General features: G+C 43.2%; 1 protein-coding gene across 12 annotated transcripts in view; it reads left to right on the plus strand.

Annotated features, from left to right (window-relative positions):
• MRTFB (myocardin related transcription factor B) overlaps positions 1–13,569 on the plus strand; it is a 238,115-nt gene that overhangs the window by 207,317 nt on the left and 17,229 nt on the right. For 10 of the 12 annotated variants that reach the window (XM_074346824.1, XM_074346822.1, XM_074346825.1 and 7 more), the window contains 4 exons: positions 2,249–2,383; positions 5,557–5,804; positions 11,443–11,575; positions 12,355–13,383. In XM_074346824.1, the coding sequence (XP_074202925.1) occupies positions 2,249–2,383; positions 5,557–5,804; positions 11,443–11,575; positions 12,355–13,383 (1,545 nt within the window). Of the gene's footprint in view, positions 1–2,248; positions 2,384–5,556; positions 5,805–11,442; positions 11,576–12,354; positions 13,513–13,569 lie in introns of all 12 variants that reach the window. The other 2 variants (XR_012500439.1, XM_074346831.1) reach the window with 2 other exon arrangements.

The following is a 13,569-nucleotide window of genomic DNA, read 5'->3' on the forward strand; positions in this document are numbered from 1 at the left end:
TGGGGATTAAACCCAGGACCTCGTGCATGCCAAGCACACAGTGTACCACTGAGCTGTACCCACCAGCCCCGCCTTGGATAGTCTTTTAATCCTTTTTAGAATACTGTCATTTCAGAAATAGTAATATTTAGATTTTTTTTGGTAACTAGCCACTAGAATCCTAACATCTAGATATGATGTAAGATTTGAGGAGGGGAGGATCCTTTCTCAGGCACATAAAAAAGTCTGGCAAAATGTAAAGAAGAGTTTAGATATTTCTCCCTTTCTAACCAGAATTTATCTTCAAATTAGGTAAAGTTAACAAGCAAGCAAATCTCAGTTGAAGTATGCTTGTATTATGCTGGAGTCTGTGATTTTCTAGGGAGCAGAGTCACACTAAACCGATACCAGAAAAGCTAATAAGATATATTAGTAATCAAGGCTGGAGTTAGTATGGCAAGGTCTAGAAATAGAGGCCAAACATTTTCATAAATATTATAGTTGATACCACATTCACACTCCGGGGTTATTTTTCAGATGATTAACACTGCTCTCAAATACGTCTTTACTGTCACGTCAGTCAGTGGGGGCTGGACTGGTGAAATAGCTTGCCAGGTTAGTAGAACTTTACCTGCAAGGAAATATAATATTTCAAAATTCAGATATCTGGTTCTACTTCATATGCCAGTTATTTAATAGCCAGAGAATGTTTTTCCTTCATGTGAAACTGACCCAGAGATAAGTATCCTCATTTCCAAAAAAGTACAGAGTGAAAGGAAAACAAATGACATAAAACCATATCCCTTAAAGCATCGTCATCCCCTTCATGTCATGGGTTCACTGAGGAGCTGGCGTCTCAGGGCTTCCTAGGGGCAGAAGTCACCCTGGAACATACATGTCAAGACTCGTGGATAAGTCCTTTCATTCCTGTTGGAAAATGCAGTTGGGTATAGCCGTCTTTTAAAAGTCAAGTCTTTCGAACTGTCAACACTTACTAATAGTTACTTAAAAACTGAAATCCATGGCAAAAGGAAAACAAAGCACAGGGAGAGAGGAGACGTGGGCGTGCACAGCTGACTGCCCAGTCACCCTCCTCACCCGCTCAGCAGGGCTGCAGAGTGTGACCCGAGCGTGAGTAACGCCACGAGGAATTTCCACTCACCCATTAGACAAATATTTATTGAGTAACTAGTATGCGCCAAACTTCATATTTCTTGCTGCTAATAGCCCTCTGAGTTTTCAGGTCATTTATTTTAAGGAGGGAAAATATAGTTTGCTATTTTTAAACCCAAAGACTTCAAGAGGAGAACTGATTTTGATTGTTGTAATGAATTTGAGAGTTTTCAGGGGAAGTGGAAGTGATAAAGGAGGACATTTTTCTGTAAGATAAGGCCAGTAATAGTAGGTCGAAGTAGAAATCAATGTGCAATGTTTAACTAACCTTATATTCATATCTCTTTCCAATAGATGAATATTTAAAATCTACTTAACGGAGATGGCTAGTGGGAATAGTTTGTTAGGTTGTTGATGAAAACCTGACAAAGTCATCTTCCTTTATTAATATAAGATCCCAAATTGAGATTTGGTATTGCTTATTTCGGCCTGGGTAACAAAATAGCTTCTCGCTGTAAGTGTGAGGGTACTGTCAATGAGCAGGACAAGCCTATCAGAATATCTTCTTCAGATTTTTCTCCTGTTGCAGGAAGTGGGAGGAAATGGTTGACAAGAGTACTAGTCAGGTTTGGCGACAGGAACATAAGCTGTAAGCACATTTAAGGACACGTGCACGGAGTGGCCCTCAGGAAGTGGAAGCTTTCTTACCAGAGGCCGCCTGACCGTGGGTCTGGGGTGTGGTAGAGGCTGTAACGAAGACTAAACATCGTGTCTGAACTGGCCCAGATGAGTGTGACCTATATGACAAGAAAACCTTTTGAATACTGTGCACTTTTTGATCATTTTTGTAAGTCTCGGACTTTTTTTCTGCCAAAAAGGGACGATTCTGACGATTTCTGAGAAAACAGTAGAGTTTTGTCAGTCCAACCTTACTTAGCTTTACCTTTTCATTACTGGGGCAAAGACTGAATACTTGACTCCACAGAGGTAAAAGCATGTTATTCCACCATCTGGGTCTTAGACATACTACTATATTTTTCTTCTGTTTCTTTTCTAGTGAACTTTTCAAAAATGAGGTCATTCCCTTATAATTTTGGCTTTTTTATTTTTACTGTCATTGATTTCAGACTTGTTCCCTTTCTGCCTTTTCCACCAGTTTACTTCCGTGTCCCCAGCAGTTCCTGAATTCTTGAAAACTCCTACTACGGATCAGCCCCCAACGCGGTCCACAGCTCCTATCCTCCCCACCAACACTGTGTCCTCAGCGAAGCCTGGGCCAACACTGGTAAAGGTGGGTGCCCAGCTCGCACGCTGGTTTGAGTGTCTTTACCTTCGACTGTTGTCTGTAGCCCCGGGCACGGAAGACAGAGGCTGTGGCCACACTGCTCAGCCTGCCTTTTAGCCTGAAGCCTTGAAAACAAAACCATGGAAGGACTTGCTTGCCCAGCCTTAATATTCGAAACCACCACCTCCGCCAAACGACCTCTTGTTCTGTGGTCGCAGAAGAAGAGCGCAAGAATCGGTCCGTGTAAAACGCCCGCGGCGGCGCAGGAAGTCCGGGAGCCCCTCTTGCAGCACTTCCCAGTTCTCCCACCCAGGCCACGGAGGTGAAACACGGGCAGAGTAGCGTAGAGTTGTTGCCTTAGCACAGCACTTGGGACTCATGAATCTCACAGATGTCTTTAATGGTAACATGGTTTTGGACTTTATACACGAGGCCAAACTCAGTGGTATCGCAGATAGATGACATGACAGGCTAAAGGTGGTAGAGGAGCAAATACATTGTTTTGACTTAGCAGATTTGGCCTGATACAGCTTGGTCTGTTCTTCAGATAAGCTGCAGATTTGTGGCGCTGTTCCCTGCATTTCACTTGGTCAGAATAATTCAGTTAGAAGAAGTCCCAGAAAATTAAAAGTTTCAATATGTAGTACATTTTTGAAGTTTCTCAAAGGGTGTTTAGAACTGCTAAATAAAGGTGGGGAGGGGTGTAAGCTGAGGAACAGTTTAATCATCTCAGGTGTGGCTTTTGCCAAAACTAGTAGAACACAGATCTCAAACTGTTAGAACTAAAGAAGGACCTTAGAGGGTCCCTCACCACCTTTCAGATGAGGAGATGGAGGCCCAAAGAAGTGAAGAGGTGATGAGGCCAGGAAGGACCCCGTCTCCAACCCAGTCTGGCCTTCTGTCTCCCTTCTCCGATAACCACTGCAGCTCTCTCCAGAGGCAGTTGGCTTGGGCCATATTCCTCATATTCCATCTGTCCCCGGGACCTGTCCTTGTCCTTGACCTTCTTGGAGAGAAGGCTCTTCCTACTCCAGGCTCATTATGTGGCCAGGCGTCCATGGTTTCAGGGCACATATCAGTGTATTTCACCATCTTCCATTACTTAGTACTGGAGCCAGAAATTCCAAAGTGGGGCAAGTGGCAACCGTGCCAATAACAATCAGCTCTGACCTCCCAAGTATGCCCCACTACTAACATGAAGAGGGTTTGAGTGCCAACCCATCTTTCCCTGCAGATACTGGGAATTCATTCTCTGCCTCTCCCTGAAAATTTCTTCTGCTCACTAGTGTCTGTCTTAGAGGAGGGCTTTAGTTCGCAAGCAAGAGGCATTGTTTAAGAACGTGAGATTCAGGGACTGGGTAAGGAATCCTAAGAACTACGCCATTAGAGGACAGGACAGGTACACGCTAGGAAACAGACTGCATTTCTTTGGGTTTTTCTATGAGGAAAGCTATTTCTCATCCTCAATCCTAAGAAAGTAGCCACGTGCAGGCCAGCAGGTAATAGGAGACTGAGTCTGCAGAGCGCCGGTTACTATGTTTGTCTCCCTCCCTCTTTAACAGGCACCTTCCAGACTGTGGCAGGTGCTTTATCCTTACGTAACAATTATAGTCAAAGCTCCTTAACCCAGACCCCATTCATTTTTTGACCAGTTTAAGAAAATTAGAAATAAAACTTACTGATAAAATAAGCAGATGATAGTGAATTAATACTGTGAGACTGCAGGAGGCTGTTAAGCGGCAAGAATATTTTCTAACATGTTCTATTTCAAGTGCCTGGTAATTCATATGATTTCTAGTTAGCATACACATTCATCACTCATTTACTCAGCAGATCTTTATCAAGCACCTCTGTGTGCCAGACACTGTCCTGGGTACGAGGAGTAGATAAAGCAGTGACGAGAGCATCACAGATCACCCCCTTGGTTAGGAGCGGGAGGCAGACAGACATGAGACTCAGAGTGTGCCGGGTGGTGAAGGATGAACCTGGGGTCACGGAAGCTGGGGAGGCTGGGGAGACGTTTCTCGTTTAAATAGAGAGCTCTGGTCGAATAAGCAGGTGGCATTTGGGCAGAAGTCTAAAAGAGGTGAGGGAGTAGTTGTGAGGACATCTGTGGGAAGAAAACTGGAAGTCTCTGAACGAGGAAGCCAGTTTAACTGCAAAGAGAGAAGGCCAGTGGGTAAAAAGTAAATATTAACAGTGACGATTTCTGGTCTGTAGAACATGATTTTTATTTTCTTCCTTATTTTTGTTGTCTGGGTTTTTTTTTTGTAATTTCCTAAGTCTTTGAACATGAACTTACATTACACCAATAGCTATATTTAATTTAGTACTTCTCAAAATCTTGTTACTAAGTTGAGTATTTTACCTAAAGCAGCTTACAAATAATTTCCTATACCTTTGTTTTGATTTGTTTTGTTAATGGACTTTCTTTTTCCAGATGAAGTTATTTTGCTATTTAAATACTAAAAACTAGAAAGTGATCTGATAACTTATAAATGCAGGAGATGAAGAGAACTCAGAAAAGTCATCTGATTCTTAATCATAAGAGGGAGTCTCACATCCCACTTTCAAAATAAAAATGTAGTGTTTTTGAAAATTTTTTGGAAAATTTTGAAAAATTCGTATTCACATTACTCAGTATTTTCTTTTTTGTGTATTTTCCATAGAAATGCATAGCTTTATATTGTGCTTTATTCTTACTACAAGCATTTTTCTGTTTTTACATTTCTCTGTAGATTTTTTAATGACTGTAAAATATGAAAGTTATGGTGAAATATACTTACTCTTTTCCCTATTGTATGTTTAGTGTGAGACCTGGTTTTCACTAGGAGATGGTATATGTATATGTAAGCACGAGGCAGCGTGTCTACACAGGAGACCAAAGTAAACGTTTGTTGACCATGAATAGATAACACTGAGCTGAGCATCTTGCCCTTAGTGTAAGGGAACAACACAGCAGAAGTCAGTTCTTAGGAGCAAGATTTATTGGTCAAAGGGAATATGCAAATGTTCCCATGGCTCTTGAAATATATTTCGTGTATTGCCTTCTAAAGCGGCAATACCAATTTCTGAGGTGCACTGGCTTTGTCTTTTCAAACCATTTAGGCACACGGTAGAATAGAGTGCACGTGGTAGCATCTCTTAAAATGTTCTTATTTTCTTTTTCTCAAAAATAGCAAAGCCATCCCAAGAATCCGAACGACAAACACCGTAGCAAAAAGTGCAAAGACCCCAAGCCACGGGTGAAGAAGCTGAAGTACCACCAGTACATTCCACCAGACCAGAAAGGCGAGAAGAACGAGCCGCAGATGGACTCCAACTACGCCCGCCTGCTGCAGCAGCAGCAGCTCTTCCTGCAGCTCCAGATCCTGAGCCAGCAGCAGCAGCACTACAACTACCAGACCATCCTGCCTGCGCCGCTCAAGTACGGGCTGGGGCCGGTGCCGGCTTCCTGCGTGGGTTTTACTGTGGGTTTTTATGAGGATCCATTGGTTACTAAAGGTTGGAAGTTGTGATTTATTTGTGCTCAATGATTATACAGTGTCTGAAGTCAGCATTGGTGACAGTAGCCTCCATTCCAGACCATTTTTTTGTCCACAAAAAGGTTCTGAACTTCTCAAGTTAAGAAATGACTTTTCACAGTTACTCATCCGGGAAAGATCCACCTACTGTTTACTTGAATCATATTAGATGCTATGAGAAAAAGTGCAGGAAGTGTAAACCTGGTATAAACAGTTTAAAAAAAAAAAGATGAGCATAAAAGCTGGAGTGGTCAAGGAATGCTTTATGCCAGAGGCAGGATATTTATGTGGGAAGGGGCCTGAAACTTGAGAAGGACCCTTCCAGGCAAAGGGGAACGATCTGAGTGCAAGTACAGAGGAAGCTGGAGTAAGCAACACCCGGTTACTGGATGGTGAGAAAACTGGCCTGAATAAAGAATGTGATTAATTTTTTAAGGGAAGTGGAAGATTGAGCAGAGCCAATGTCTGGAGAAACCTGAAGTAGGGAAGACTTTAACCTTGAAATGGTAGGTGTTTCAGATGGCCAGAGTGACATGGTGAAATCAACATGCAAGAACGAATAGTTTGACACTGTGTTGAAGGAGAGTCTGGAACTAGGAGGACCAGCTAGAAATGCTGCAGTAAAGTAGATGCAAGAAGACAGAAAGGCAGCGATCATCGAAAGAAAGGAACAGATGACAGACATTTCAAAAGACAGTAAAATGTCTTGGTGACCAACAGCTGCAGAGAAGGAACCTGTTTCCAAAGTTTGAGCCCAGCTGAGAGGGACAGAAGAGAGTGAGTTCCAACGATTTCTGAGATTGAACTCCTAGCAGGACATCCAAAGTTAATTTTAATTATGCACTAAAGGAAATTTCTAGATACACATCCTCTGTATGCTTTTTCTGGGAAACAGATAAAAATGCCAAGACTGTCCACTCTGTCCTTTGCTCTGTTCACCTTTCAGGAAAAAGGAATATGTAAATTCAGCTCAAGAACAGAAACTCTGGGAAAAGATTCAAAATCTCATTTTAAGGAAAAATACTCTGATTAGTCCACTCAGTTTATGATCACATGATCTGTAGAAACTTTAGTTCTGTTTTCTATACATAGGCCAAGCATTCCTCCATGGAGAGCCCCTATTTTCTAGGAGCAGAAAAGGATTAAGACTTGATAAAAAGCTTCTCTGCAAGAAATATCTCCTCAGATGCTAATAATCATCAATTCACTTTTCTCTTTTAAGATCCAAATATCTTGAGGCAGATTAGACCGATCAGTCATTCAGACCTTCCTGTGAAGTACTTAAATCTAAAACATCAGGGCACGGAGATGAAGGAAGAAAGAATTTTTGTAGCATGTTATTATTTTAAGAGCAGGCAGGCCTGAGAGAGCTGTTGCCTTTGGAAGGGACCCAGGGAAGGCCGGAGAACTGGAAGAGTGTCAAAGACAAAGCACCGCTGCTGTGCAGCTGCGTCCAGGACCCAGGGAGGCAGCCCCCGCCGCCGCCACCGGGCACCAGTGGTGAGGACAGCAAGGGGCGCACGTGTGTGTGCTGCTCACGGCGACTCCAGGAGTCGTCGGCGTGACTGCCCCATTCCCAGACGAGGAAATTCTTAAACTGAAAATCCCATAAAAGGATTTTTTTGGTGGTATTTATGAAATAGTCTTTTTTGTAGTGCAAGAAATTGTCTGTGTGGGGCCAGCTTTGTGGATGGGAAGGAGACACTGAGGTGTGTGACACCTGAACTTTGGCAGTTCTGTCTTTCCACTAAGGCTTCAGTTCCCTTCTCCTCCTCAAACATTCCCACCACTAAAGTAATCCAGCCACCTGCCCCGAAAGCATCATCCAAAAAGAGCCGAGAACTCGGGAGGAGGAAAGATCACTTGTTTTTGTGTATTACTTCACCACACAAGGATGGACCATCAGTTTTGTTTCATTTCCAGGACCTAAAAGTGGAGATGTGTTCTAGCACATTGTTTCTCTTTACTACAATTCCAATACAAGAAAGTGAGCGTGGGAGTTCTGCAGTGCTCCTAGCGGTGGGGTTTTACTGACAGCACAGCCCTTTGGTATCTTGGAAGGAGCAAGAGCCTGACCAGATGGGGCTTCAGTCCCGGCGTGGCCGCCCACTGACGAGGAAGGGGCCCTGGAAGTCTCTGAACTACACAGTGATACATTCATCAGGCACCTCACCTCCTTTTTTCCTCTGTTGATTTGGGGAGGAAAACAGTAGATCAACTTATTTCTGTTATTTTTAAAGGAGAATTAAATACTGTACTGTTAATCATAGTAACAAGGAGAGTATTGTAGAATCTCAACCAAAAAGCGTGAATAGAATAATTAAGTCGTGCATTCTCAAGGAAAGGATGCTGTTCACAAGGAGGTAAAAGTCAGTTGGGGTGAATTTTACAATTTTTATTTAATGAAGCACAGACATACATATAGCACATAGACAGAAATGCAGTATATCTATGGTATTAAAATTTCATAGGGAGAGTGATTAGGAAAAATATGTCCAAAAAGGCTTCTTGGGACAATAATGAATATAAGGCTAAGAAATTGGTTTTTTCAATGTTTTAGTAGTTCTAAAACAAGATATAAAAGTTGAATTTTTAGAAAGGAGAATGGTGAGACATTTTAAAATAACTGTCATTTAATCTAAACTTCAAGAAACTTCATCTCAAATACTCCTAGTATTTGATTTCAACAAAACTCAGGCAGGTTTAAAAAACTCAAATGCATGTCAAGAGTTAGCTGTTGACAAAGCCAGAACTGGCTTCAAACACAGGCTTCCTACTGACACAACGTTGTAAACTGACTATACTTCAATTTAAAAAATAATATAAAATAAATAACGTTTACTATCTTAACCATTTAAAAAAAAAAAAAACAAACGACACAGGCTTCTTAAAACCCATTTGAGAAGGCTTATCCAGCCAGGGACCTCACCCCAAAGGCACCGTCATGATCTCAGATCCTTCGGAATTCAGAGTCTCTCTGGTTTCAGTACAAAAGCTTATATGACACTGAAGCCTGAACTGCAATGGAATTGACTGTACATTATTGGCCACCATGTGCACCTTTCCTGAATAAGTAGCAACACCCAGAAAAGAAAGTGCCATTGCTGCCAATAGTATTACAGTTTGAAGAAGTTGCAGGGGGACCTTGGCTTTAGCACAGAAAGGAGTTTAGGGAAATTAGTACAAAAGTACAATAGATGGACCAACTTTTTTTTAAATTAATTAATTAATTAATTAATTTAAATTGAGTTATAGTCAGTTTATGATGTGTCAATTTCTTTTGTACAGCACAATTTTTCAGTCATACATGAATATACATATATTTATTTTCATATTCTTTTTCATCATGAGCTACTACAAGATCTTGAATGTATTTCCCTGTGCTACACAGTATAAACTTGTTTATTCTGTATATGCCTGTCAGTATCTACAAATCTTGAACTGCCAGTTTGTCCTTTCCCACTGCACCTCCCCCCTGGCAACCAAAAGTTTGTATTCTATGTCTGTGAGTCTGTTTCTGTTTTGTATTTAACTTCATTTGTCTTTATTTTTTTTTTAATTCCACATATGAGTGATATCATATGGTATTTTTCTTTCTCTTTCTGGCTTACTTCACTTAGAATGATATTCTTCAGGTCCATCCATGTTGCTGCAAATGGCATTATGTTGTCGTTTTTATGGCTGAATAGTATCCCATTGTATAAATATACCACAACTTCTTTTTCCAGTCATCTGTCGATAGACATTTAGGTTGTTTCCATGTCTTGGCTATTGTAAATAGTGTTGCTATGAACATTGGGGTGCAGGTGTCTTTTTGAATTAGGGTTCTTTCTGGATATATGCCTGGGAGTGGGATTGCTGGATCATATGGTAAGTCTGTTTTTAGTCTTTTTGAGGAATCTCCATACTGTTTTCCACAATGGCTGCACCAAACAGCATTCCCACCAGCAGTGTAGGAGGGTTCCCTTTTCTCCACACCCTCTCTAGCATTTATCATTTGTGGACTTTTAAATGATGGCCATTCTGGCTGGTGTGAGGTGATACCTCATTGTAGTTTTGAATTGCATTTCTCTGATAATTAGTGATATTGAGCATTTTTTCATGTGCCTGTTGATCATTTGTATTCTTCATTAGAGAATTGCTTGTTTAGGTCTTCTGCCCATTTTTAGATTGAGTTGTTTGTTTTTTTCTTAAGTCGTACAAGCTGTTTATATATTCTGGAGATCAAGCCTTTTATCAATTTCATCTTTTGCAAATACTTTCTCCCATCGTGTAGGTTGTTGTTTGTTTTGCTTATGGTTTCCTTTGCTGTGCAAAAGCTTGTATGTTTAATTAGGTCCAACATTTTTTAATAAACTTTGAAAAATGAAGTATAGGTTACAGAAGTCCATAAATCATAGGCGAAAACCAATGCCAAAGTAAGCACACTCCTGGAACCAGGGAAATCAAGAAATGGAACACTGTCACTTGTGTTATTACCTCACATGCCCCCTAGGTGTGTTTGTGAGACGAATCTTTATCAGTGCAGACAGCAGCAGTTAATTTTGATTGTTGTCGAGTATCCTGTAATTCATCCACCCATCATACTGTCGACAGCAGCTGGTTGCTTCCAGCTGGGGCTATGGTATGCAATGCTATTTTGTTGTGTTTTTCATTTTGCTCATACCTAATGAGGTTAGGCACTTGTTCACATATTTATCAACCATTTGGATATACTTTCTTGTGATATGCTTGTTTACGATTTTCCCATTTTCCCTTTGGGTTTTTCTTTTTCTTACTAATTCGCAAGACTTCATGTGAAAGCTCTATGAGGCCTTTGTCAGAAATATGTATTACAGATATTTTCTCCTGGAGCTTGGCTTTTCACCCTCTGAAAGGTGTCCTTTTCAGTGAGTGCTTTTTGTGTCCTGTTTAAGACTTTTGCTTGTCAAAGGCTATGGAGAGTTTATCCTAAGTTTTCTACCCCAAGTTTGTTCTCCAGTTACATTTAGGTTTTGAGATGGTATGAGGTGGGGGTGATCAAGAGCCCTTTCTTCTCTGTGTGAAACCCCCTTTGGCCCTTTACCATTTATGGGAAGGACCACCCTTTCTCTACTGCACTGCAGTGTCACTTTGGTGACAAGTGCAGGGCCCCTCATATGTGGGGGTCTGCTTCTGGATTCTCTTATCTCTCCCATTTGTCTCTTTTTCTGTCTGCATCAGCCCCGCACCATCCTTAATAACTGGCTCTGATATCTCGTGGTACCATGCTTCCAGCTTTGCCTTTCTTCTTCAAGGATGCCGTGGCAGTTCTTGGTCCTTTGAATTTCCATAAACAGCTTTAAACCATCTTCTAAATTTCTACCAAGCAAGCAAACAAACAAAATCTGCAGGGATTTTTATTGGGGTCTAATTTGAGTGACATCTTTACCACAGTGAATCTTCCAATCCACGAACAGATATTTTTCTTTGTAAGTTAATAGACTGTTAGCAGAAGCGATGTCAACTCCAGAAATTATTTTATTATAAACTCTAATTTTCTTTTTTTTTTTTTTTTTGAAGGCCACTCAATGAGAAAAATAGCAACAGTGGGAATCCAGCTTTGAACAACACCACACCTAACACAGCAAGACAGAATACATCTGCTCCTGTGAGAAAGCCAGGGCCCCTGCCTTCCAGCTTGGATGACTTAAAGGTGATCACTGCACATGAGCTTTATTCACCCATAAGTCCCACAAAAATGTAAATGATTTGCCAGATTTGTCTAGCAGATGTATGTAGTTTCTAATAGATGTTCAACTTTATCAGCAGCAGGATAACCTTTATAGAGGTACTTTCTTTTTATAGCCATTAAGTTTCTTTTAAAATGACCAGTAATAAATCTCCATTTATTGAGCATCTGCCATGTGCAAGCCCCATACCAGTTCTGACTCCAGAGGCAGATTTTTTTCCTTCCCTGCTCATTGCCAAGTTTGGGAGAAGCAGGAAAATGTAACTGTTACGAACACGATCTCCAGGGCCACCCTTCCTGGATTCCACCCCGGCTCAGCCCTCTGTTACATACGGGAGCCTGGACCAGTGATGTGGCCTCTCTCTGCCTCCATCTCCTCATCTGTAAAATGGGAGTAATTACACCTACACCTCATGGGAAGATTAATTGAAAGAACAGAGCATTTCCAGCAGTGTCTGACACATGGTGATTACTCAATAAATGTAGCTGTTATCATTTCTGGTAGTAAACCTTTTGATACATACCCTCTAATAACCCTTGCTTTACCACTGGCCTTTCAGGTTCTTTAACCTGTAGTTCTTTGTGTTTTTATGTGTTAAAGAAACTGTCCTACTTTCATATACGCAGTAACACGGTGTTGTCTGACAGGGGCACGCACCTCCTTTTCCATCTCAGGAGTGCCCTGTAGATTGGTCAGAAGGTCATAATACCAAAAAGGAGATCTGATTTGTTTTTACTTCCAGGTATCGGAACTGAAGACAGAACTGAAGTTAAGGGGTCTTCCGGTGTCAGGCACCAAACCAGACCTCATTGAACGCCTGAAACCCTACCAGGAAATGAACAGCAGTGGCGTTGCTGCGGGTGGCATCGTGGCTGTGTCGACATCCGCCATCGTCACTAGTAGCCCGGAAGTCGCCATGGCATTGCCAGTTACAGCGCTACACAGCTCTGTGACTAGCTCCAGCCCCGCTTTCAAGGCAGAGTTGCCATCGGCTGGAGCTGGCGGTGTGGCCCACGTGGAGAACGTTAGCTCCCCGCTGCCAATCTCTCCATCTCCCTCCGAACAGTCCAGCCTCAGCGCCGAGGACACGAGTGTGGCGGACACCTTCACCGAGATCATGACCATGATGTCCCCGTCACAGTTCCTGTGCTCGTCTCCCCTGAGAGCGACGAGTAACGAGGACAGCCTGAGCCCCACCAGCAGCACCCTGTCCAACCTGGAACTGGACGCGGCTGAGAAGGACCGCAAGCTGCAGGAGAAAGAGAAGCAGATCGAGGAGCTGAAGAGGAAACTGGAGCAGGAGCAGAAGCTCGTGGAAGTTCTGAAAATGCAGCTCGAGGTGGAGAAACGAGGGCAGCAGCAGCAGCAGCGGCCACTGGAGCCCCCGCCGGGCACGCCAGCACCTCCGGGCGGCAGGCTGGACCCGCCCCGCGGCGGCGCCGCCCAACCAGTCAAGGACGAGGCCGCGCTCACCGACTGCCCCGTCCCGCCAGCCAGCCACCCCGCGGGCCAGCCCGGCTCTGCGGGCGGCCAGACCCTCGTGGCCAAAAAGGCTGTGGTGATCAAGCAGGAGGGCCCCACGGCCCCGGCAGAGCCGCAGAGCGCTGCCCCGCCGTTCTTCGCGAGTCCCCAGGGACAGCCGCCACCCGCCGTGGGGGCTCAGCCGCAGGCGTTACTGACTGCGCAGACCGCCCAGCTGCTGCTCCCTGTGTCCATCCAGGGCTCCGGCGTCACCTCGGTGCAGCTCCCAGTAGGCAGCCTCAGACTCCAGGTGTGAAGTGTGTCTTCTAACTGCTTTGTCCTACAGCCCGCATAGCCCGGAAACCGCTCACAGTGAAAACCTGAGCTTTGTCATAAATGCATCCAAGTCAGGCTTCATGGTTGCACGAAACGTGTGCAGGTATAGGCGGCGGGGTGGGGGTGGAGGGGGGCATTCAAAAATGTGAATGCTAGTTCT

Source organism: Camelus bactrianus, chromosome 18 (genome assembly GCF_048773025.1).
Source record: "Camelus bactrianus isolate YW-2024 breed Bactrian camel chromosome 18, ASM4877302v1, whole genome shotgun sequence".
Classification (NCBI taxonomy): domain Eukaryota; kingdom Metazoa; phylum Chordata; class Mammalia; order Artiodactyla; family Camelidae; genus Camelus; species Camelus bactrianus.